This window comes from Branchiostoma floridae, chromosome 1 (assembly GCF_000003815.2).
Source record: "Branchiostoma floridae strain S238N-H82 chromosome 1, Bfl_VNyyK, whole genome shotgun sequence".
In the NCBI taxonomy this organism is placed as follows: domain Eukaryota; kingdom Metazoa; phylum Chordata; class Leptocardii; order Amphioxiformes; family Branchiostomatidae; genus Branchiostoma; species Branchiostoma floridae.
The window spans coordinates 6,232,709-6,257,918 of NC_049979.1; the positions used below are offsets into that span (position 1 = coordinate 6,232,709).

General features: G+C 42.2%; 4 protein-coding genes across 10 annotated transcripts; 2 read left to right on the forward strand and 2 right to left on the reverse strand.

The window, feature by feature from the left end:
• Nucleotides 1–1,876: 1,876 nt before the first annotated feature.
• Nucleotides 1,877–8,724, reverse strand: LOC118410328 (protein SMG8-like). Of its 2 annotated transcripts, XM_035811942.1 has the most exons (8): nucleotides 8,514–8,724; nucleotides 6,855–8,246; nucleotides 6,326–6,481; nucleotides 5,601–5,862; nucleotides 4,666–4,791; nucleotides 4,039–4,272; nucleotides 3,396–3,666; nucleotides 1,877–2,613 (listed from the first exon to the last, which is right to left on the reverse strand). In XM_035811942.1, the coding sequence occupies exons 1-8, from the start codon at nucleotides 8,592–8,594 to the stop codon at nucleotides 2,319–2,321; spliced, it is 2,817 nt and encodes a 938-aa protein (XP_035667835.1). In that variant the 5' UTR covers nucleotides 8,595–8,724; the 3' UTR covers nucleotides 1,877–2,318. The 2 variants fall into 2 exon arrangements, with proteins under 2 accessions (XP_035667835.1, XP_035667844.1); XM_035811951.1 differs by lacking the exon at nucleotides 4,666–4,791.
• Nucleotides 8,723–13,681, forward strand: LOC118410339 (mitochondrial ribonuclease P catalytic subunit-like). Of its 4 annotated transcripts, none has more exons than XM_035811986.1 (9): nucleotides 8,723–8,790; nucleotides 8,968–9,564; nucleotides 10,005–10,307; nucleotides 10,571–10,618; nucleotides 10,973–11,135; nucleotides 11,453–11,536; nucleotides 12,108–12,265; nucleotides 12,648–12,837; nucleotides 13,237–13,533. In XM_035811986.1, the coding sequence occupies exons 2-9, from the start codon at nucleotides 9,008–9,010 to the stop codon at nucleotides 13,363–13,365; spliced, it is 1,632 nt and encodes a 543-aa protein (XP_035667879.1). In that variant the 5' UTR covers nucleotides 8,723–8,790; nucleotides 8,968–9,007; the 3' UTR covers nucleotides 13,366–13,533. The 4 variants fall into 4 exon arrangements, with proteins under 4 accessions (XP_035667879.1, XP_035667890.1, XP_035667868.1 ...); XM_035811997.1 differs by having other exon boundaries at nucleotides 8,971–9,564; XM_035811975.1 differs by lacking the exon at nucleotides 8,723–8,790 and adding an exon at nucleotides 13,576–13,681 and having other exon boundaries at nucleotides 8,822–9,564; nucleotides 13,237–13,395.
• Nucleotides 13,682–13,747: 66 nt separating this feature from the next.
• LOC118410344 (adenosine 3'-phospho 5'-phosphosulfate transporter 1-like) lies at nucleotides 13,748–21,212 on the reverse strand. 3 transcript variants are annotated; one of them, XM_035812010.1, is made up of 4 exons: nucleotides 21,034–21,212; nucleotides 17,475–17,686; nucleotides 16,327–17,027; nucleotides 13,748–15,868 (listed from the first exon to the last, which is right to left on the reverse strand). In XM_035812010.1, exons 1-4 carry the CDS (start codon nucleotides 21,153–21,155, stop codon nucleotides 15,476–15,478), a joined length of 1,428 nt encoding a protein of 475 aa, XP_035667903.1. In that variant the 5' UTR covers nucleotides 21,156–21,212; the 3' UTR covers nucleotides 13,748–15,475. The 3 variants fall into 3 exon arrangements, with proteins under 3 accessions (XP_035667903.1, XP_035667924.1, XP_035667912.1); XM_035812031.1 differs by having other exon boundaries at nucleotides 21,087–21,108; XM_035812019.1 differs by lacking the exon at nucleotides 21,034–21,212 and adding an exon at nucleotides 20,858–21,027.
• LOC118410357 (proteasome subunit alpha type-6) lies at nucleotides 21,212–25,058 on the forward strand. The gene is made up of 7 exons (XM_035812043.1): nucleotides 21,212–21,395; nucleotides 22,096–22,190; nucleotides 22,455–22,536; nucleotides 22,743–22,898; nucleotides 23,498–23,676; nucleotides 23,999–24,093; nucleotides 24,543–25,058. The coding sequence occupies exons 1-7, from the start codon at nucleotides 21,320–21,322 to the stop codon at nucleotides 24,598–24,600; spliced, it is 741 nt and encodes a 246-aa protein (XP_035667936.1). The 5' UTR covers nucleotides 21,212–21,319; the 3' UTR covers nucleotides 24,601–25,058.
• Nucleotides 25,059–25,210: the final 152 nt, after the last annotated feature.

Genomic DNA, 25,210 nt, shown 5'->3' on the forward strand with positions numbered 1-25,210 from the left:
TAATCAAGATTATCTTTTCTTCTATTTTGTAAACATCACCAAGAGATCAAATTTGGATCACAGATAGCTCCAATGCGGCATTTATGGTTCTTTTTGTTTTTGGCTGGATGAAGGTCGTGTGAAGTTCGGGGGTGATTCGTCTACGTCCTGGCAATAGTCTTTTTGCTTGGGAATGAGTTAGCAGAGATTTGTCTACGGTCTTGGGGTGAATCATTGGTAAGTTGGAAACAAGCTGGGAGTAAGTCAGCAGTGTATATGGCGTGGTTAAGATTTAATTTGACTGCTGACTTACTCCCGAACACCAACCAAACACTAGCCGACCGTGCCGAACACCAGCCGACCACCAACCGACCCATTCCAGAGTTGCCGTTCAGAGCCGAATGTTTTGAACATTTCAAAACATTCGGATGGAGCAGCCGAACACCAGCCGACTCAGCCGAACGCCAGCCGACTCAGCCGAACGCCTGCCGACTACAGCCGACTAGCTCCCGAATCACTCCTAAACCATAGTCGGGAGAGAGTCGGGAGCCAAATTCGGCTATGTGTAACCTAGGCATAACAGACGCGTTCCTCCTCCCCGCCACAATGAAGTGCACGAATTGTGAGCATGGTCATGGGTGAAACAGATCAAGGTCACTGCTAGACGTTCGAGTTACTTTTGAGGAAGTCTAAAATGATTTCAAACTGGTCCCAAAGTGGTCCTTGTTGTTTACACGAACCTTAAAAAAAGTTTGTTACCTGAATTCTCACGCCAGTAACTAGCACACAGAGAAAGTTCTCAGAGTTTGAAGGAATGCATTAAAAAGTGAGTAGCTTAAGTACTTTGGTCTGATTTCCCCAAGTGGGGTAGAAAGGGACTCGAGGCTATTTTCTGACACAGTTTCCTCAAAATGGCCGCTCTGGTTGCGCAAGTTACTAAGTCAATAGTCCTTATTGTCCAGGATAACCTTTAAACCAACGAAAAATGGTGAATCCTTACCTTTTGAAATTGGCACTTTGGAAAGGTTTTCGACGTCTGTCTTCGAATGTCCCTCACGATGGACTCTTAAACTCTTCTTACCCAAACCAAGGGCTGAATAATATTAGATAAATCAACAACAAGAACGAGAAGTAAACACTTTACTTGATGGGCAGTAGTTATCGGGGGCAATGCTTCCCAAGTATGAATGTATGAAAGGGATGGACCAAAAATCATAGTGTACGGGTGTATGTAAAAACACTGGCAAAGTTCTTTTATCTTCTTCAACTCATCAGGATTTTCTGATTTTTTCTGTTGTTTTTCAATTACACGTTGATAACAACTTTTTATGTCTATTCAACATTTCCCCACAATCCATCTGGTGAATTCTTTAGGTTAACAAATGTACCACCCTCAAAGTTAAACATGTTTGCTCCCTTTCTATTGGGACTCCTGCAGCAAACACTTCTGCGATCAAAGACAAAGCCGAAGCTGTGCAATGATTTACAGAAAGAACAATAGATAGCAGGACTTGGGCAAACAGGACCAACAAAAATAAAATGATTGAGCAGTATGTTACGCATGTTACGTGTAGGCATGTGTCACCTTGGCATCTAGCTCTGTGCTGTGCTGCATTCCAGGGCTTTCTGATGTCCTGGTTCATTGCATACAGTTAAGTGTCCAGCAAATATAAAAAAAAATCATCATCCCTACATCTCATTTATACCATATTCATGAGAAATATAATTTTACATCTGACAGTAATGCTGGAAGAGTTGAACACTTAACAGTAAAGCTAGCTTTAGTGCAAGCTTGTGGAGAACAGATAAAGATTGACAACTCAAGGGTTCAATATTGTAGTCAATATTTCAGTGACTTGTGTCCATCTTAGTAGTCTTAGTAGAGGACAAGTTATTCTTTCATTCAAATCTTTGCATTCTAGGTAGCTGTAACATAACACTGCTTATGTTGCCCATAACAGTCCCAGGCAATACCAGTAGTAGGCTTCCATTCAGCCAACATTTCCTAGTTCTATTGCTAATAGTAGGATCTCTTTGTTAGTGTTACATTGCAGACTGACAGTATGCTCCTCCGAGATATAAAAGATGGATTACAAGAAATAACATCAGAACAGGGTCCATCTGTGCCACAACTGTTACATTTCTCTTCTCACTAACTTGTTGATCAGCTTTGAAATCCAGTACGTCACAAACCTTGCTTTTGTACTTTGTGTACATCAGTGAAAGCGACAAGTGCATAACAGCTGTTCTCTCATGCTTTGCTCTTAATGCTACATCCTGCCAATAACCCTCTCAACATGGGTTGACAGTGACATGTGACAAGAGACTTCCAAGCAGCATCAGTCTCCCTCCTCCACAATGGTGGCCTTCAGCAGCCCCTTCAGCACCTTACAGCTGAGTAAGGGCTGGGAGTCCCGCGGTGGGGAGATCACTCCCGCCTCTCCCACGTACACGAACGGCAGGCGCAGGACCCACAGCCGCGAGGGGGGCAGGGGGATGTCCTCGTCCTGGGGGTAGAAGGTGGGACAGGGAGGGGGGCCGGGCTGCAGCCGGGGGTGCAGATGGATCTGTACGGGGGGGTCAGGTGTGGTGATGAAGACTCTCATCAGCTGACCCAGGTGGGGCTTGGCACCTCTGTAGAAAATCGAGAAGAATTGTACAACTGTAAATGATAAAAGCATTATTTTGAGACATGCAGATCAGGTGGAAAGCCAAAAGGCAACTTGTCAGAACTGTATGTGAACTGTATCTGTAAGATGAGAGATCAATAACATAAGTTTGCTTTCACTAAATATAAGTGATTCATATTTGTTTCTTAATTGATAACTATTGATTGGAGTAAAACTGTAAATGATGAAATGTTATGTCGAGACATGCAGATCAGATGGAAAGTCCAAAAGGAACTTGTCAGAACTGTATGTGAAGAGGTTGAGAAGAGCAGTTGTGTGATCCGGGGAAGAAGGAAGGATAAGAGCTGGAGTTAGACAGTGTTAAAGCGGCTGTGTCAGAAGCAAGGCGGAGACGTTTGCCCTACTATTCCACCAGCCCAAGGTGTACCACACAGAAAGTAACGAAACATTGATGAAGCCTGGTGTCTGGCTGAGGATCTGGGGCAGCTGTGCCTGTGGTGCTGAAAAGCATGTCTTCTAGCAGGTTAGTGTTGACCTGTATACGTTAGTTAGGACATCAGCAAATAGGTATACCAAGTGTAACTTTACAACAAATCTGCTGTTGTGTTGGTCTGTCCTTGGTGCTGAAGATGCATTCTTGTGACCTTTTTGCTGCAGTTTTCCCAACATACATGCACTTCATGGATCATTCACATGCTCACAGACTTTAGGACACGCTGTGCCATCATGAAATATTAGCAACACTCTTACAATCGATACTGTTTCAAAAAGGAATCTGAAGCTCACCTGGATGGACATGGGCAGGGGAAGTACAGAGGCATGTCCATACTCAGCAGCTTCATTGCTGTTTCCTTCACAGATCCAGAATTGGACGCCTTCATCACCTTATCAGGGCCACTGCACAGGAAGCGGTGTCCACGAGCACATTCGTACTCGTACCCGACGTATACGCGTACGAAGGAGTCAGAGTCTTTTGCCCCCCTGCGCGGCTTGCCGCCATGCGGGATAGAGCGCCGTACACTCTGAGACTCTCCTGGAGCCGGCCATGCTTGATCTCCTACAAAAAAAACATAAAAGTATTCACTCATTGTCATTCTGAACATCACCATGGACACATGGAATGACAGAAGAAACCACAACATTGTCTAGCATCTCTAAAGTAATGAGCAGAAAAAGTTTAAAATATTAATATCACATAGTACATGACATACCAGCATACACTGTAGCCTAATCTTTATAAGTCATGTGGCAAAAGTTCTATTCATATCCATACCTGTTCTCTGCTCTTCTCTACACAGAAAATGTATGGGCTTATGGACATGACTATGATGGCTTATGGACATGACTATGATCAATTGCTGTACAATAGAAAATGACAATCATGGTGTACTACTTGCACTGAAGTTCCCAGTCAGTATAAAGCTCCCACCTTGCTGTGGCCGTTCAGTGTGGATAGGTATATCCCAGGCCAGGAGAAAGTTGCTGCCATGTATGAACCCTGGCTGCTCCAGCCCCATGCTGGGATAGTACTGGCTGACAGGGCCCAGCGAGACCAGCTCCCAGGAGGAGAACTTGGGCAGGATCCCTGGTGGGCAGTCAGAGTGCAGCATGCCAGGCAGAGACTCTGTTACAGATGGCTGCCGGACCAACTGTGATGTCTTCTCTGTAAGACGAGAGATCAATAAGTTTGCTTTCACTAAATGTAAGTGATTTATATTTGTTTCTTTATTGATAACTATTGATTTTCTAAAACTACTGTTGATGTAGCTATTGCAAAAATAATGCAGTTACATTTCTTTTAAATTTTTAGTAGGGGACAAACTTCAGCTGTAATGAGGAGGGACATCCTTGCTCTTACAAGTTTCAAAACACTTGTGTGCAAATTGATGTTAACTTCTGGCCTTTTTAATGACCATAAACCATTCCCTTCCAAAAGTCCTAACCCAATAAAACAACCTTATAAGTTATAACAGTCTTTAACTTGTTATCCATCTATAAACTAGCTCTCTACACATCCAAGCCACATTGTTCCCAATCTGATATTGGAGACACCGACCAGCCTCAGCCTCCTGCTGCTGAGAGTCTGCAGCCATCATGCTGTCCATGCCCACAGCTGCCAGGCTGTCCGAGTTCTGGTCAGCATGCAGCATGCTCACGAACATGTCGCTCCCTCCTGACTGACCTGGGCGCAAACATCCAGCATGCAAATCAGAACGTGTAGCACCAGGACTTCTCTCCTACTAACTTCTTACAACCTAGATGATAAACAGTCATGCTACATACCATTGGCTCCAATGCAATTGTCAATCCAACCATAGCCATCTGGCTGAGAAGGCAAACTTATAAACTGCCATAATCAAATTGTTCAATAAATGCATTTACAAGCAGTAATTTCCTGAAATACCAAGTATGGCGCAAAAATGTTGCATAATATCTCAGTCTTGTCCACATCTTGAGCCAGGTAGAACTGTTCAATACAGGCAATGTAAGAAATAAAGTATAAAACACAAGCATTGTACATATGCATTCAAGATATTTGCAGACTGAACTTCTTCTTCATTGGGTTGGTATATCTATCTTTCACATGAAAATTCAGTCCTTTTAGTCCATTTAGTCCTCACTGACTGTACAACTTGTTATTGTTATTGTTATTGCTATTGGGTGGGCCGACTACTCTCTCTCTTTGCAGGCAGCGGCCAGGGCTGAATTGCGAGGAGCTTAAAATATCCCAGGCTAAATTGCCTGGTGTCTGGTACTCATTTCCAACAGAGTGAAGTGAGGAAAGTGCCTTTCTGAAGGATCACTTGGGTCTGTACCGAACACTCTGTTATTAAGCCACGCAATCCCACATCTTTACCGATCCCCATTAGGTGCAACATAGTACACACCAGCTGCAGATATTAACATGTAGTTACTGAGGCATTATAAAATGTCACTGATCATGGTCATAATGCTGGCTAACACCAAATCACTGTGATGTGTGAAACATACCTAAGCTGAGAGCCAAGCTAAGGCCTCCGCTGGCAGTCGTTGTTGCAGATGACAGGACTGAGTCCTTCCTCTTGCTTGGCTCTGTGTCAGTTTTGATCGACACCTCGGGCTGAAATGTGGGAGGGGGGTCCTCCTCGGGCGTGGGGGCCACCTCTTCACCAGGAGTCCCTTGTGGCTGCCTCTGGAACACTGGGAACGAGATGTGCTCCAGACTGGAGCAGCACTTCTCTTCCATCAGGTGGAAGAAATCATGGTTAGCTGCCTGAAAGTTAAAGTAAAGACGCCCGTCATTTACTATTTTCTGTGCAAGTCAAGTGTACAAAAGTCAGACATATTGGACAATTGAAACACAACATTGGACAACATGAGAAATGAACCTCAAGTAACTCTTCAACTTCATCGGTCCTCATGAAGGAAAATAAAATAAATAAAGATGATTGATTTTTTCATCACGTGTGCAGTGTTTTGCTAGTTTGGAAACATCAGCAGATAGTACATTGATTGTATTGGATCCATTATTCCCATTTTCCTGTTGACAGTTGTCTTTCAATAACATAAGAGCAAGACGGCATATGTGCCCCTTGTTTTTATAATTGACAAGACAGCATACTGGTTAAGGGCCCTCCTTGTTATAGTTTGGTAACTGACAAACTGTTCACCAATAATTATATACATGCATGTATCACACATTAGAAACACAGGTACGTGTACATAGCGGACCCTACTTTGACATCAAATGGATCGTCTCTCTGGGCCTGCTTGCGGCCACAGTTGCAGGCACACAGGGAGCGGGCGCGGCTGTTGTGAGGCATACAGGGCACAACTTGGCTGTCCGAGGGCTCCGGGTCTGCTGGCTGGCCAGGTTTGGGCAGAGTGTGGAACTGGTGATGGGAGAGAGTCATAATTAACATTTTACTTACGTCGATGAAGGTTAGACATCCAGTGTCACTGACAAATACTAGTGGATGCTGCTTGAATCGTCTGACTGTTTCCCAAATCATATCTAGTTGCTTGAGTAACTCCTCTTTGGCATATCTTATTACCTGGACAGTGACACTGACGAAAACTAGTGGATGCCAGTTGAAAGGTGTGACCGTTTCCAAAATCATATCCAGTTTCTTGAGTAACTGCTTTTTGGCATAACATTTCACTTAATGGTCATTTCCAACGAACCTATGCAAATATTTCTTTTTTTTCAGGCAATTTGAACATTTTATTACAATATATTGATCATAGAAATGTGCTGTGACTCACTGGATGCACACAGTGCTGTCCTGTCAGGCTCCTCTCCTCACACAACTGACGCCCGTTGGCCCAGAACTTCTCGCAGTCCTCCTGTAGCTGGAGTACATAGTGCTCGTATGCCGGCCCATGTGCATGCTGCTTAAACACTTTCATGGCCTGAGCCAGCTGGTTGTTGTGTACTTTACTGGTGTAGTGAGAGGGCAGGCTGTTCTGGTAAGCACTGCTGGCCAGGGGCAGCACCTTGCTACAGCGACTGTCAGAGAACTTTGTCTCCACGTCCAGGGAACTGCCCATGGTCTCGAGGCAGCCCTGAACCTTTGCGTGTTGCCCAGCTTCCGTCAGGAGCAGCTCATACAACGTATTGCACACAGATAGCCACTTCTTGTACGAGGGAAGCTCAAAGTGTGACGGTTGTGGATTCCTGCCAACACTGTCATCGAATCCTTTCCCACTAAGCACAAGGTCGATGTGCTGCCACAGGAAACCCAGCAGAGAGTCGTCTGCACCATTAGGTTTAGTGGGCAGAAGGATGCTGGGAGGATTCATCAAGGCAGACTGATTGGTCCGTCTGGACATCTGGTAGCTTCTGGATGCAGGGGCCTCTGCCTCCTTCCCCATGGCACAGTTCTGATGCAGGTTGGAGAGAAGATTAGTTATGGCATCTACAGGACCATCTCCTGACTGGATATAAACAAAGGTCTGGTTAGGTGGGACGGTGAATAAGCAATCCTTGCTCTGGTTGGTGAGGAGACGACTCTTTCGAAAGATTCTGTAAATCTGATCCTCAATGCGGGGCTGTAGTCTCTTCTTGGGTGAGTGCTTGGTACCCTTACTTTTCCCACTCTCTGCACGTGTTTCTGACTCTGTTGGCAAGCAGGACTTCTGAAACACGAACAGCAGCCTGGGTGTGCAGGACCGCCCGGCGCTTTTCCACTCTGCTCCAACCGGTGCATCGCGAAGGACATCCTGGAGGATTGGGAGCATCTTGAGACGGACACTATCTACTGTTCTCAGGAGCTGTCCGTAGCTCATGTCAAATGTACACGTGGGGTGCAGTGCTACCAGGATGTGGCAAACATGGAACAAGAAAATCAGGCCTCTGGCATGTTGCAGCTCCTGGTCTCGCCAGAACTTGTGGACGTCTGCGTACGGTAAGTCCTGATCCAAGTTTGTGCACAAAGAAACCAGCATGGAAGTGTCAAATACGGAGACAAGGTGCAGGTATATGACATTCTTGGATTTGTCGTAGAAGGCTTCTACGTAGGTCTCCTCTTGAGATTGGAGCCCAGCTCCATCTGGCCAGTGTAAGGGGAAAACCTCCCGATCCAGTATTGTGTTGATGGTGGTAGACTTGGTGCCATAGCCGACTTGACTCTTTCCAAACATACCAACAACACAGACCTACAGAGAGACAGAGTAAAAGTTTAAGATAGCAAAGAATTGAAACAGAAATGCATTGAATACCCCTTATAAGAGAGTCACTTTGAATAACAGACTGTCATAAATTGGCACTGCATCCTGAGACCAATATCTTGGGACAAGTACTAGTAAAGGTAGCATAGTAACGAACTTTGATACACAAAACAATGGTACATGCATGTATGCTCATACACCTTGTACATCTGTGCATATGCTTGGAAATGTCAAGATTTCTGATGTTGACGTTACCTTGTCATCTTTGAAAGGGAGTTCTTCCAAGTCCCCAACGAACGGTAGGCGCCACACCTCGTTCCACTTCATTCCCGTCATTCTGTTATTGGTTTTACTTTCAATGGCCAGGCGGCAAAATAAGGCGAAATCCCCTATCCCACATGCATTCCTGGTCGTGCCCCTCCTCTTTCGCCGCAATATTCCACATGACCCGAGTTGACCCCACCGAGCACAGGGCGTAGTGGGTAATTTTGCAAATGGCGGCGGCCATGTGATTTTCACCTTTCGTGTTCAGGTATGTCTTGTCTTCGCCGCTTTTTCCGAAGTACCTTGACAAATTCATCCTGTCGCAGGTACACACAAGTTAACAGGCCTCTAATAGCACACTTTTATGTCGGATATGACTGCAACTTTGTAACTACAAACGTTACTTCTACTGTCACTTTCTCGCCCCCCTCCCCATTTCCCATAGCAGACGACAAGCGAAGCAGTAGCAGACGTCAGACGCAACGATGCCAGCAGCAGTCGTCAGGTTTATGTGCCGTCAGGGATATTTCCTGGCACGCCAAAGGCAGAGAGGAATAACTCAGCGATGTGAAGTTCCCTTTAAAAGTGCAGTATTGGCTCACCGGTATTGCTCTTCATCAGTCGATAGCCTGATCGGGAAACAAGCTTCCAGCAAGAGACAAGACGGGCAGAGGAAGAAAACACAAATCCCATCCAGCAGTATCAACTTCTCTGACATCGATGCTCTAGATTCATCTCTTACACCTGAACAGTGGGGTATGATGAAGGCCCAGTTTAGACATCCACAGGACTTCGAGAGGAAAGCCATGGAACGTCTAGTCAAAAACCCCAACTTCAGAGTGGCAGAATCTTTGATGGCATATATTGAAGAAGAAGGCCGTAAACCACGTTATGGGGTTTTGTTTTCGTACCTGGCCATATGTGTTAGATGTGAGATGTACGATGAGATGTTCAAAGTGTATGCAGAGTTGAGGAGGACGGGGAAGATGTTGGACCCCAATCTACTTGCCACCCTCATCAAGGGATTCTGTGGAACGGACAGGTGAGGTACCCAGATGTTCATGACTGATTCTAGCATAGAATATTCAATCAAGTTGAGATGGAGTGATTTCAGAATATGCAAACTTTGATACCAACTTTTGTTGGCTTTTCTTTATGGGGGCCCAGAGGCAGCTTTGATAACTTCATAACAGTTTGATAACTTGATAACAGTTTTGAAATGAATGAATTCTGTTTAGGTTTATCAGTAAGCGAAGTGATTTAAGGGCTTCAATTTTAGATTATACATTTTAGAATGTAGCTATTTTTAATGCCTCTGCATTGTGCAGGTCTGTATGAACTCATCGCCTCTACATACAGTATACTGTATTTGTTTACTTTGAAAACATGATTTAAAAAAAATCAACGTTTGGTACATGATTAGTGTAATGTTAAATGCAGTTGACAATAAATGAACCATTTGTTGTACATTAATACTGATAGGTGGAAGGAGAGCCTGGAGTTTCTGAAGATAGTGAAAGTGCTAGGAAAGGCGTACAGCAGACACTACAACCATATCATCATCGCAGCTGTGGAACATGGGGAGAAACAGTTTGGGATGTCACTGTTTGAAGAGATGATGTCAGCCGGCCTGACACCTTCTGATGAGTGCTATGGTGCAGTGATGAGGACACTCAGCCTTGCTGAAGAGGAGAAAAGGGTGTACAATTTGTTTGAAGAAATGAGAAACAATGGGGAGCATCCGTCTCAGACTCTGGCTTTGCACATCAAGGAGTGGTTTGAAGGGTAAGCTTAGGTTCTTTTTCTTATAATGCTATCTACTTATTCATTGAAACTAAAGGACAATTAAGGTGTCATATATATGAGGATGCTTTATTCATGAATTTTGCATGCTAAGTATTGGTATTACATGGCACATCACGTACCACTCGTTAATTGAAATTGTCTAATCTGATAAAACTGTCCAGGATTTTTTTATCCAAAACAAAAATATCATTGTAATATTTATCAACATCTTGTGATGATCTTAATGTTTTTTTTTTCACCAGGAAGACGAGTGAGAAGTGGACAGGTACTTTTACCTCCATACATGCAAGGTAAGCCTGCACTCATCAGGGTAGCATGTCAAAGAATTACAAAAATAACATGTCCATTACATCGACCATTACAGAAATTGTGCTGACAGTATCAACTGTTCCCTCTGTATGCCCTTTCTCATCACACGTGTTAATACCCCTGTCACATTATCCACGAGAGTTGCACATATTTTTCACTTGAAAACTGTCCCTGTCACATATAAGCCATACTTTGTACCTTGCACAATTGTTGTGCAATAAAGTTATTATTATAAGCGAGGCTCGGGCAATTGCTGCAGAATCATCGTCCGATCGATTTTTGCAAAATGTGACATGGGTATAACAGAAACAGTTAGGATTTTATGATCTCTGTAGTGGACACTGCAGGGCCTGTGGCACCAGGCTAGAAGGCACTAACCTTACTGATGAAGAGTTCCATCTCCTTCATGACTCTGTCCTGAGGAGAGTCATCCATGGCAAGGATATCTTCCGTTCCACCACTCCAGAGGAACTAAAGAAGTTCTTGGACTTCATCAAGGTCAGTATTGGAGGGGACCACAGAATATGTACAGAGTGTGACTAAGAATTTTTTGTCAGCACAAAAAAAGAGAACTTTGAAGGAGCCTTTGTATAATGATAGTGCATCAATGTCAGTTTCTTCAGCACTTACTTGTAATTGAAAGCCCCAATGAAAATAAAGCTCTACCACTTTAGTCAGTGTGACTGCCTATAGTAAATCAACTTTCCACATGTAGATCCATCTACTTGAAGGTGCAGATTTGCCAGGCAGATATGGGAAGAAGATCAGTAACAGAATTGCCATATTAATGTGTTTTTTTTTTCACATCTCCACAGGATCGGAATGACTATGATGTCATTGTGGATGGGTTAAATGTGGCATATGCCTTTGGGTCCAAGCAGAAGAAATATTCCAGAACTGTGAGTACATAACGTCAATTTGAGAAAATACATTCTCTCAGTGACCCTACAACAGGAAGGAAAAATACTTCTGTGTCGGGCCATGTTAATTTGATATCTTAAATGACATCCTCTGGGAACCCCAAAACTGATGTAGGCATGCAAAAAAGCAAGTTTGGTAAAAAGTTGCCTTCATTATGAAATCTTAGAGGTCAGAAAGGTTGCACAAATGACTAAATATTCAGAGTATTGTGAACCAATGAGAGTCTTCATTTTTGCTCTTTCACATCGTCTTCTTTGATGTTGGCATTGACTTTGGCATTCAACAAAATTGGTATCCACTTTTCTACTTTTTTTAAAAACTTTTGCTCACATTGTAGGTGCTAGTTCATTTTTTTTAAATGAACAAAAATTGATAAGTGTGTGTATCTCATCCATATAAACAAATCAACATATTAGCCTACTTAGAATTACAACAAATACATTGTACTCTTACTGTATATGGTAAATGCAGTGTAGCTAGGAAGCATAGTAGTAATGGAACTGTGGTGAGTTCAACTTCTTTGTGACATGACCCCTGTTTCTGTTGCAGCTGCTGAAAGTGGTTGAACACTTGGTGCAGCAGCTTGGGCTACGTGTTCTAGTCCTGGGTCGGAAACACATGAAGGTAACAACTGCCCATGGAGCCTGGAGACGATCTGACATGGACACCATCGAAAGTCTGGCCGACCTCTTCTTAACCGATAATGTGTGAGTATGAAGTCATTTCAGCACCAAGGACATGTAAAAGGGACACCTTTTACACTTCATTTTTCATGCTAAAATCCACTATCATAATTTGTTATTTGTTATGCACTTGGCCTATAAAAGCGAGGACATGCTGTACTATGCTCATTCAAGCCCATAACACTGAGGAAGCCACACGGCGAAACATTGGTGTGTGTTTGTTCGAATAAAGTTCCTAAAGGGGAACATGTGGCTCCAGCGTCTTTTCTGAAGATGTGGCGTAAGTGTGAACTGTTGGCTTGAGATTGTCCTTCCCCACATACGATAATTTGTTAACTTTGTTATTAAGATGATGAAAATGTCAAAATGCTTCACTGAAGCAAGTGTTGCGACTATCCTTACACAGCTCCAAGGATGACCCTTACCTCCTATCTGCGACCTTGAGCTGTGGGCCCCATGCCCGGTTTATCAGTGGGGACTTCATGCGTGACCACAAGGCCCTCCTGGACAACTTTGTGCAGCGGCTGTTTCTGAAGTGGCTTAGAGGGCATCAGATGAAACTCTTGAGTATATCATATGGTGTACCCATCTTCTCAGTGAGTACGGTTGAATATTTTCAGAATATTTTGGCCTCATAGGATTACATTCTAAGTAAGCAACCTCCACATGAACATACATGTATGCATGCAGGTAAATACAAACCTAATCCCAGTCTTGAACCATACTACACCAGCTGATTGCCTACCTGCCTAAGTGCCTAGGCCCCTTGCTGCTCTCCTTGAGGTTCCTCTGTACTGTACTGTACTGACCTGCTTTTAGGTTTAATCCAGTATCTTGTGCTATTTGGTCTTTCTAACTCTTGGGAAATCTTCCTTGGGATCTCGGGTTTAGCTGATTACTACTGAAGATGATTCTGCAGTTCCTATATGTTAGTATTTAAGCCCAGAATGTTTTTGTTCCAAACTGCTGACATGTGCTGTCTTGTGTATGTGCAGGATGTCCACACGTTTGATATTGTGGTGCAGCGGACACAGAATACGTGGCACTTTCCTTACGACGATGGAGAACCCCGTCAGGGGCTGGAGGGACCAGACAAGTGGCTGTGTGTCAGGAGAGGGAACTAATCAAACCTCCATGTTGGATGTCTAGTTTAGGGCTAATCTCCAAGCAGATCCTACAATGGTACAAGATATATATAGTACCAAACTGGCCAAGGAGTGTAGTCAGCCAAAAGGTGTCCATTTGCAAAACATACTCCTAAGCCGGCTTCACTCCTCTGCTAGCTTTTAATACTTTCTTATGCTACCATAGGATCTGTTTATAGATTAATTTAGGGCACCAGTCTGGAATAACTTTCACAGTATGTTTTTGAAGAATGGTGGAGGAAGTACAATTCAATTCAGAGCTTTGGGCTTAGAAGCTATGGAATGAATATGGTTCAAGGTACATGTAGTTGAATGATCTTGTGCATAAAGGAATGATGCTGACAAGTTGAAATCACATGTGTTTGTACATATTCAGAGGCTGATTTATTTATTTGTTAGCCAGATATTTGTGTACAGTGAGTAAATATACAGTTCTAGACATTCTTCCTCCATCTTCTTTACATATCCAACAGTATACACAGCTTTATGCCCATGGTGCTCTTAAACTTCACAAATCAGCATGTGTAATTTACACCCCAAACCTTGAGTTAACAAATACACCACAAACTACATCTTACCAAGATTAATCTCACTCTGTAACCTATACATTTTCTTTCCAGGCCCAAGTTTCCATTTTAAATACTTGGTGTGCTTATTATAGATGATTAATTGAATAGAAAGGCACCATTCTAAAGTGTAAGGTGAAAATTTTACTTTTTGAGCAGAAAAATATGACAGCCTTTTAAAAGTATCCACACATTACTTGTAGTTTCCTGCAACAAAATAATGAATAACTCACCTATATACTAACAACAAATTTCAGCTCTTCTGCCTTGCACAAATACATCACAATTCCTGCAATGAACAATTCAAAGGGCCACACTTGATACCAAAGTTCCATGAAGGGGGTTTTTCTACAGATTTTGCTGGTAGACTTAGCTTGGTTCAACTAATATCTTTACATGACGATTTTTGTCTGTCACAGAGGACATAAAGAGCAATATTTTTGTCTGCAGTACCTTAAACACCTATTTTACTTTACACAACTGAACACAATTATCCAAAGGTCAAGTAACAGTAAGTGGTGCTTTGTTTCAACAGTGTCATTATTTTCTATCTTCAATCTTCCATGCCATCAAAAATGGCAGAAAAGACTTTCCCAGAAAGTAGACTTCATTGTGCAGCACAAAATTGACTTTGTCTTTTTGTCTGACAAAGTTTGAAGATCTTCTAGAGACAGATGTTCAATAAAATATGATGAGATAAATAAATACCAGACAGCACAAATGGTCAGCTACACAAAAGTAGAAGAAAAAAAATAAAAGCATATCTTTAAGCACAGCATACTATAAATACACATATGAAAATAGTGAAGAAACAATTTAACAACAAAAATTTTTCATAACCAACACCACCACCAAGAAAAATAACAAATACATGTGTAACATCTCTTTGAATTCATAGCATATGAAAGAATTCCCATTATGCCCCCCTCCTCTCAACATCTAAAACTTCCCACCATATTAAGCCAGATTCAGCAAAGTGACTTCCCTTCCACAGGGAAGATAATGACACTCTATCTTTACAGTTTACACTCTCAAAATCTGATGGCTGACATACATGAAAACACATAAATAATAAATCAACAAAATATGCCAATCTGTAAAATACAGGCATGCCCCAGCATCTACTTTTTCTAGAATTTTAGGTACTTTTCACTTCTGGCAGAATCACTACATTTTGATAGCAGAGGCTTTGAGCCACCTAATTTGAATCCTGTTTTCTTTGTGCAAATTGATGTCACAGCATTTTATCATACAAAATATACGGTGGTAACTATAAAGGTTAATTATTATAGTTTCCTTTGTCAACATCAGAGATCACACCGTCTACCTATCAACAATATCTCACAAGTGATTGTACTTAGGCATTAGCTGAGACAGAAAAGAAATGACAATACCAAATTTGGATGACTTAGTTCTACTGAGGCATGGCTTGCACAAAAGATATCTATTTCAAGTCACATCAGTGGCCAACTATCTAATTCTCCTCAACAGTTCTTCCCTTCTCAGCGGTGGCTACTTCTTGTTCAGACTTTCACCCCAGTGTTATTTTCTTGCTGGCGTGCCTTTTTTTGTTTCATCCTGTGGGAGGCATAGACCCGCAGGAACATTGCAAGAAACACAATCCCAATGCCAAACCCTCCCATGATAGACACCGGGTGTGCATAAATTATACAGGACAGGAGGATAGCCAGAGCCTGTCTCGTGGTCATGATGATGACAAACACCATGGCACCGAACTGGTTAATGGTGAAGAAAATAAACATCTGTCCGGTGGCTGAACAGATGGAGTTGAGGAAGACGTGAAAGGCGAACAGCTGGTGGCGGAACATGAAGGAGAAGGCCTCGATGAAGCCGCCCTGCTGGAGCAGTGCTGCCGATGTGAAGAGGCAGGAGAAGCAGTTCACACCAAACATCATCTGTAGACAAATAAACACACTATGTAAATACTAAAAATCGAACATTATAGTACATGTATCATATGTCTCAACTGCCATTGGAAAATACACAATACAACTTTGAAACCAGGGCCATGAGAAGGAGATATCTAAGATGATCATTTTCCTTCTTTGTTAAGTATGATTATGTATACCACTACTGCTTTACTTTGTATGCAATTAGCCCTCGGGCATGAATTTGCAATAAAGACTATTATCATTAATGGAACCTGGGGTACTGGTATTATTTGCAAGGCAGAAGGAAAAAGAGTAGTGACTTAAATTTTTGAGTAAATAAATAAATAAGTAAAATTGCGTCTGAAATTGTTTGCTAAAAGTAAAGTACATGTAGTGATATAGTGCAGTGCAATAAAAAAAGCTTAGCATTAGGTACCTCAACATATAGGGTATGCAATCTATTTGTAACACCACTTTCCTACCTGAAAGGAGGACATCTTGTACTTGTACAGCTCAGCCTGCCAGTTTGCTGTGAAGCTGTCGAACATCATGTAGCCTGCCAGCAGAATGATCCCAGAGAAGGTTGTGACTGTGGTGCTTTTCTTCTCGTCATCCGGACCATGGGCAATCAGAAACATGCTGAGACCCACAGATATCAATGCAGCTATCACATACTCATAGTACTCGTAGGTTTTCCTGGATACAAGTTTCCCCATCAACATGACAGGGATAACTTTGGATGCCTTAGCTAAAACTTGTGTAGGGAAACTGACAAACTTAAGGGCTTCATACTGACACCAGCTGCTCATAATGTTAGACAAGGAGGCATATGAATATTTGTACATGGGACAGCCATGTCTTGGCTGACGGAATAAACTAAGATAGATACCCGCTATTGTTAATGCCAGTATGCGATTGACAAAGACAAGGAACTGAGAATTCTGGAATTTTTCCGCCGGCTCATCCTCAGTTCCCCCATACTCGTGTCGCATGATGCGCTCCTGTAGTACCCCCCATGTGAGGTAGGACCCCTGCAGCCCCACCACACAGAAGATCAGGATGGCCCATCTCGGGAAGCGGGAAGGAGAGGGTGCAGGTGCTTCGCTGTCCAGCTGGGTCGTGGGAAGCTCATCTGCTGTACCGTACACACAGGCCTTCACCACGTTGTATGTACATCCTTTACCTGAAATGACAACAGTATAACATTACAAATGTACAATGAATTAATGATGTTGAACACTTACTGTGTGACAAGAACATTCAGAATAGGAAAAAAGCCATTCCTCTGTCAATACCTACATCACAATGTCAAACTGCATCAGGCTGATAATGTTTTACTGTAATGAAGTGTACATTATGTGCCTGTTTAAGTGTTTTACAAATATATCATGAGCCAAAAAATAATAACCACTGGTTATATATAAAAAAGGAAGTTGTTGTTGTCATGCCAATCATATGTCACCCACAGCATCCATGTCTTTTGTAAGTAAAAATCATTTTTTCATTTATGCTGCACAACCGATGCACAATGCATGTCTAATTACAAGGAACATTTCACTACCAGTATAACCTTGAAGTAACTAACGTTATATTCTTTAAGTTAAACCACAAGAGAATTGATGTCACCCACCTGCTGATCGCTCCAGAAAGTTACTCCTCTTGATATATCTGATGAGAATGGCTGCGGGGATGACAATGGAGGCATACCCCAGGATATTCAGCAGGAAACGGAACACCCAGAAGTCTGTCAGACCTGCCAGTGATGATCCATCCCCACCCCAGGTGGACTGAGCGATGACTTCTCCCAGGTCCATGATCATCACAAGCACAAACACTGCAAACCTGGAACACACCATGGTACAAATTACTGCAAATGCAGAATTGTTCGTGGTAGTTTTATGTTTGCGGTTTTCGCAGTGGCCACTTCACCACAAACTTAAAACCACCGCGAACATTTATCCATTATATTATGTGGCTACAGTCTATGGCGCTACCGCGAACTAAATCCACTGCGAAAACTCCATTTTCCCGCTACCGCGAAATTAAATCCCCGCAAACTTAAATGTATTTACAACTTACTAGATAAAAAATTTCTATGGCAGAGCACAATAACAACCAAGGACCATAACATTCCTTCAGGAGGTGACCCTTTGTCCCGGACAGGAGGTAACAATTTAATGGCTATTGACAGGGTCAAGTTTTACCAAGGAGCTTTTATAAAGATGGTCATCCTCTGAGCTCAGGGTTATGGTTAGAGTTGACAGGACAATTTTGAGGTGTTCATCTCAAGAATATCAAAGGAGCATCCCCTGTCAGCAGTAAAAAAACAATTCTACTGACGGGAACATCCCGACAATACCCGGTCAGTCTTAATACCGGAAAACACAGGAAAACAGTCAGTTAACCACCGGAAAACACCGGAAAACACATGAAGGAGTGTACAATCTACTGAAATACAGTATGTTTTGATGAGTAAACATGACAGGTCGCCATGTTTTGCCACAGAATAATCTACCCATGGCCCTGGAATGAAGAAATCGTCAGAAAATGCATGAGACGACGGGCCGGACCGACGCCACCCGGCGGCCATGTTTGTTTGATACTTTCACAACAAGACAGCTGATATCTACCGAACTTCAGTGCAAAAATCTGTTATATATTGGCATAAATATAATATATATGAATCTACTCGGTTTGTGATAAGAATCTGTTTTCTGTGTTTCTTAATAAAGCTTGCTTCTTCTAGCCGTCAACGTTACATAATTTTGCACAAGCAGCACGTCCTGAGTCCGCCAAATTACAAATAAAGCGGTGTCCTACGTGCTTTCAAGAGTGTATATTCATTCCACAGACACACATTTCCCTAAGTGGTTTCTCACTAGATGTGGCAATTATACCCAGTGTATCAAAGAAAGAAAACTATTATGTTGTCTGCTCAATTTCTCCGCGTAGTGTGTACGTTGGGTCAACAATGGCGGTATTTCCTACCCAAGCTATACCGTGATGCTCTAGCGGCTCGACCCGACCCGGGCGGGACATAAAAAATTTGGAGCGCGAAGTTGTATTTGTGTTGAGGGGAGAGTACTGATTCGCAAAATGATCGGGTCAGGTCCTAATATGCCGTGTCTGCATTTTTTCGGCGTAAGAACCTAGTCCCGATATGCTGGAAATCACGAACCAGTGCTTGTGGAAGGCCGCAAAGCCCTAAAGAAGTGAGTGTTTACAAACTGATCCGATTGTAAACAAAGGACCCCAGTATATCGAAGAAAGAAAACTATTATATTGTCTGCTCAATTTCTCCGCGTAGTGTGTACGCTGGGTTCCTGCGTTGGGTCAACAATGGCGGGTTTTCCTACCCAAGCTATTCCGTGATGCTCTAGCGGCCCGACCCGACCCGGGCGGGACATACAATTTTTTGAGCGCGAAGTTCTATTCGTAATGAAATCCTTTTAACAAGGAAACAGCAACATGAAGGTTTTTTTTTTTTTAATAAGATAATGCTTGTCATCCATCAAGAACGTCAGAAAATGCATGAGACGACGGGCCGGACATAAATAAGAAATTGCACTCATGATAAATATAAATATATATTTATTATTTAGTATCAATGCGAGTCCCTGGCACTCAACACATCGTCACACTCACGCCCCACAATCATTTTTTTCACGCACCGGTAACTTTTAGGGGCTTTCTTGTTTGACGTACTTGTCGGGCTATCTTTTGTTTACATATTTCCCATTGAGATGCCAATTACCGGGGGCGCCAATCTGCATAATGCAGCCAGCGTGGGTCCTTTGTTTACAATCGGATCAGTTTGTAAACACTCACTTCTTTAGGGCTTTGCGGCCTTCCACAAGCACTGGTTCGTGATTTCCAGCATATCGGGACTAGGTTCTTACGCCGAAAAAATGCAGACACGGCATATTAGGACCTGACCCGATCATTTTGCGAATCAGTACTCTCCCCTCAACACAAATACAACTTCGCGCTCCAAATTTTTTATGTCCCGCCCGGGTCGGGTCGAGCCGCTAGAGCATCACGGTATAGCTTGGGTAGGAAATACCGCCATTGTTGACCCAACGTACACACTACGCGGAGAAATTGAGCAGACAACATAATAGTTTTCTTTCTTTGATATACTGGGTATAATTGCCACATCTAGTGAGAAACCACTTAGGGAAATGTTAGTCTGTGGAATGAATATACACCCTTGAAAGCACGTACTAGGACACCGCTTTATTTGTAATTTGGCGGACTGGACGTGCTCACGGCTTGTGCAAAATTTAATATGTAACGTTAACGTTGACGGCTAGAAGAAGCAAGCTTTATTAAGAAATACAGCAAACAGATTCTTGTCACAATCCGAGTAGATTCATATATATAATATAGCAGATTTTTGCACTGAAGTTCGGTAGATATCAGCTGTCTTGTTGTGAAAGTATCAGACCCCGCTAAACAAACATGTACTCTGCAATGAAAACAAACATGGCCGCCGGGTGGCGTCGGTCCGGCCCGTCGTCTCATGCATTTTCTGACGATTTCTTCATTCCAGGGCCATGGGTAGATTATTCTGTGGCAAAACATAGCGACCTGTCATGTTTACTCATCAAAACATACTGTATTTCAGTAGATTGTACACTCCTTCATGTGTTTTCCGGTGGTTAACTGTGTTTTCCTGTGTTTTCCGGTATTAAGACTGTCCCGACAATACCCTCCAGACCTACGACAACAAGCTCTAAAAGATTTCAAAAAGTACCAGAATTAACGTTAAGTTAAGTAACGTTAAAATAGCATAATTGAATTAAAGTTACATGGCAGTGAATTGTGAAGTAACACTTGTCTTTATAGCCCTGTTGTGTCAAAGGAACACAATACTGTGTACACATAAACAGCTGTTTAGTGATTCTGTTCATCCTGGCAGGTTTTATTAAAGGGCCATAAAACGAAACGTTCACAAATGTGCCAACCGGTGATGATATCCCTGGGCTATCTAACGTTATATTCTACACTCACCCAACACCCGCCATTAACAAAATGGTCTTGGTGACGTGGCCTCTCATAAAGGTTGGAACGTCCCTAAAACTGCTCCCTCTCCCGTAAATATCCGCCAACAAACATCCTCTAAATGAGTCTATCTTTACACAAAATACAACTTTATCTCATACCGGGCCTCTTCACAACATACTCACCCGGCGTTCTCCTTACACTTCCGGAGACACGGACAATGTAGTTCCAACTTACAAAAAATAGGACAGCCAGAGATTCTAGCCGATGTTGAGCCCTGCTGAAGACGGCACACAATATACGTCATACATGGACACCTGTGCAGATAAGTCACGCCTACTTCCCAAAGATAAAAGAAACTTGTTGAACCGGTTTCCAAATCTGGCGGATGGATCTCATCTATGCAGGTCGAAGGTAAAAGTTCATAACCCAAACGCCATTTTGTATCGAGGTAGGGAAAAAAGCTCGAAGATGTCTCGTGGAACCAGCGCCGGGTTTGACCGTCATATCACGATATTTTCACCAGAGGGGCGATTGTACCAAGTTGGTAAGTTTTTCCAGGTTCTTTAGATTGCTGTCACTCGGCGTTTTGTCAATCTTTGTCCACTTTAGTAACTTTCTTTGTAGAGCTGGATGTAGGCGCCAATGAGTCAGCGTGAAAAAAAATCAGCCCCCCTCCCCCATGTGTGATATGTACCTGCATACCATGTACCACTATCTATTCACTAATTGTGCATTTGGCAGCTACCTCTGCACATTGATTGGACTTACCAATATATACTAGAATGAAACCAAATCCATTTTTGTGAATCTTTGAATGTTGGTAGCAACCCTCAATCATATCTAAATATTTCTGACCATATTATTTGGACCGCAGGGGAAAAAAAAAACATGACATAGCTAGGCAAACATTTCTCGATTCTCAGACGGTGCCCACGATCAACATGTTGACCATTATGCCTTGTTTTAATGGCACGGCCCTTATTTAATGTTCTATCTGATGAACCTAGCCAGTCATTTCCAACTGAGTGAAGTGAAGAAAGTCGTGTTAATCTCTCTGAACATACATGTAATATAGCCACCTTCATCAGAATCAAGTGACTTTTTAATCGAAAGGGTTGATAGATTTTTTTTATGATCTGCAAGAGGTTTTCTAACCCTTTTTGTAAAGTGTAATCTGAACAAGAATAAGTATCCTTATTCATTGTGCTGGTACCTACCTAATGAATGATATTTCTTTGTTATAGAATATGCATTCAAAGCAGTAAACCAAGGTGGACTGACATCAGTTGCTGTGAGAGGAAAGGACTGCGCTGTTGTCGTCACCCAGAAAAAAGTCCCAGTAAGTAAACATGAAAAACATTATCATATAAAAAATGTATCAGCTAGCAAGGGAATTGATGTGTAACTTCATTCTGCCTCAGAAAGAATATACTCATAAGATTTTAATTATTGCTATAGGATTATTGTCATTGTTATCTGTCATGATATCCATGCCAAGATTTCCCGCCTAATTTTGCATCAGTTGTAACTATAAGAGTTACACTAACTGACTTGCTAAATCACATTGTAACAAATATGGCTGCATTGCATCTACCCCCTCTAGGACAAGCTGCTGGATGCTGAGACTGTCACACACATCTTCCAAATCACGGACTACATCGGCTGTGTCATGACTGGAATGATAGGTGTGTCTTATCATCACCGATATCTCATTTCATTTCATCTCACCTTAATGTGCCTGCATTCACTGCTGTTGAATGAATACCATTTTAGAAATCAACTTTTTTCACACTGGGACTGTAAATACTGCTTCAACATTTCTTGTGTATGTACATAAAGGAGATACAAATTTACCATGAAATGTTACTCAACTATTTACTTCCATCCACAGCGGACAGTCGGTCCCAGGTACAGCGAGCTCGATATGAAGCTGCCAACTGGAAGTACAAGTACGGGTACGAAATCCCAGTGGACATGCTGTGCAAGCGGATAGCTGACATCTCCCAGGTCTACACCCAGAATGCTGAGATGAGACCACTGGGATGTTGTAAGTGTCAGAGCTGTTTTGTAGAACTCTTTTCATAAAGTACAGTGAGAGAAATGTTTTATGCATATATTATACGTCCTCCTAACGCCCGGTCCCCAACGTCATTAGCCTATGGGGCCCTGCTATCTCATGCCCTATCAGTGGTTATTATGATTGTCGCCACAAACAAGCTGTCAACCAATCAGAGAATACTAGTAGGCCTTTCTTGGGCTTGTTGTTGTCACAAGCTGTCTCGAAAAGGCCGCTGGGAAGCTATCAGCCAATCATGTTACTTATTACATGGCTCCATCCTCCTACGCCCGATCCCCAACGGCTGACTGCCCATATAAGGGCAAGCTCATTAATATTTATAAGTAGGGCGCTCCCTAACTGGTCTGAGTGCACAAGAAAGCAGAGGTAAACACAAGTCATTTTGACACGACTCTGGTCCCTCTGCGTAGGAGAATGAGATTATAAGAACATGACCATAAGAGCATTAGTAATGTGTCCTATTGATTTAAACTTGGTTTAGTTATTCACATAGTAGAAATACAGATCTCAACTAAAATGCTCCATTCTCACATGAAATTTTTTAAAGCTCTGCCTGCTTCTTGTTTCAGGTATGATCTTGATAGGTTACGATGATGAGCATGGCCCCCAGGTGTACAAGACAGACCCTGCAGGCTACTACTGTGGCTACAAGGCCACCAGTGTGGGGGTCAAGCAGACAGAAGCAAACTCCTTCCTAGAGAAGAAAATAAAGAAGAAGGTGGACTTCACATACAATGAAGCAGTAGAGGTGGGTCAACGCCAAATACCCTTCATGACCGCCTTTTGTAAATAATGTGTTTAGAATTATTGTGTTCCATCAGTGCTTATAGCATTCAAAATAAATATCGGCATATTTTTCAGATCAACATTGCTTACAAACTAGTACACATTACAATGCACATGAAGTCTTCTGTATGTTTACAGTACCTATATATATATGTGCTGTAGGTTCTGTAAAATTTTATATCCTATTTTTTATTACACATGCACATGTGCTCGCACACATACACACACACTGACATTCATATGAACTTAGGGATCTACAATTCGTTTTCTTTCCCAATTCCCAGACTGCCATCACTTGTCTGTCCACCATCCTGTCTGCTGACTTCAAACCTACAGAGATTGAAGTAGCAGTGGTCAACAAAGATAACCCTAAGTTCAGGTGAGGTTTTGGTTGCCTTGAACAGAGAAAAACTCACCACTGTCTTGAGAATATGGTTGTTGAGGTTTCAGACATGTGGGTGAATGAAATAGCCATAGGATAAACACCTGACCAGTAGTGGAATTCTTAGCCAGGCATATTCTATGTCATTTAAGTTTTAAGTGTGAGCACATGTCTCCACATAAAAAATGATAGGCTTTGTATATGTGTTACATCTGTATTTCAATGGTAAAAATTGATTCTTTTATATCCCCCAAGACCATTGACTTATATGCATGAACAAAACTGCTCCTAAAATACACACACTGTTTGCTACCAGAGTTGTACCAGATATTTTTGTGAAGTCCACAGGACACAGAGTCATTGGTTATCATTGACATGTTGCACAGATAAAAACATTTTACCTTATTTCCAGTCTTCATCATTATCTTCCCTCTTGTGCTTTTCAGAGTGCTGACAGAGGCAGAAATTGACACACAGTTGGTGAGCATTGCTGAGAGGGACTGATGTCACATGATTTGGATCTGGAAACATTGTTACAAGACATTCGGATGTCATGTTGGATACACTCTGAAGCTTGAAATCATACACAACTTTTGTGATAAGTCAGGGGATCTTTGTAAGAATTATTGAAATGAAAAATTATTGTACATTAGATGGACACTGGTAGTGTTAGTGTCTTTTCCTGCTATGTCTACACTCTGGTTTCAGCTGTTACAGTAAAGATGTTAGTATGCCTGTCTGGTATTTCGTGATTTTAGATATGGTTTCTTCTCTGTCTCATAGATACTTAAGGGCCCTTCTGTGGAAGTGTATTTGCACTTCATACAGTCACACATGTAGACTGAGAAGAATGATGCTCAAAAGACCTTCATTATCTTTGATCACAGTTGACATCACATGATTCATTTGAAGGATATAGGAGGCAATCTTTAATCCGAATAAACAAGCGTCTTGCACAGGCACTCATGTTGTTGTTTTTTCGTAGTGAAGTAATTGTTATGAGTCCAATGCCTACACACACAAATATCTGCAGTTATCATCTTGACAAACTAATAAATGACTTGCCATTGCAAATCCTGACTTCATAAATTTTAACATAATCATGATACTGAAA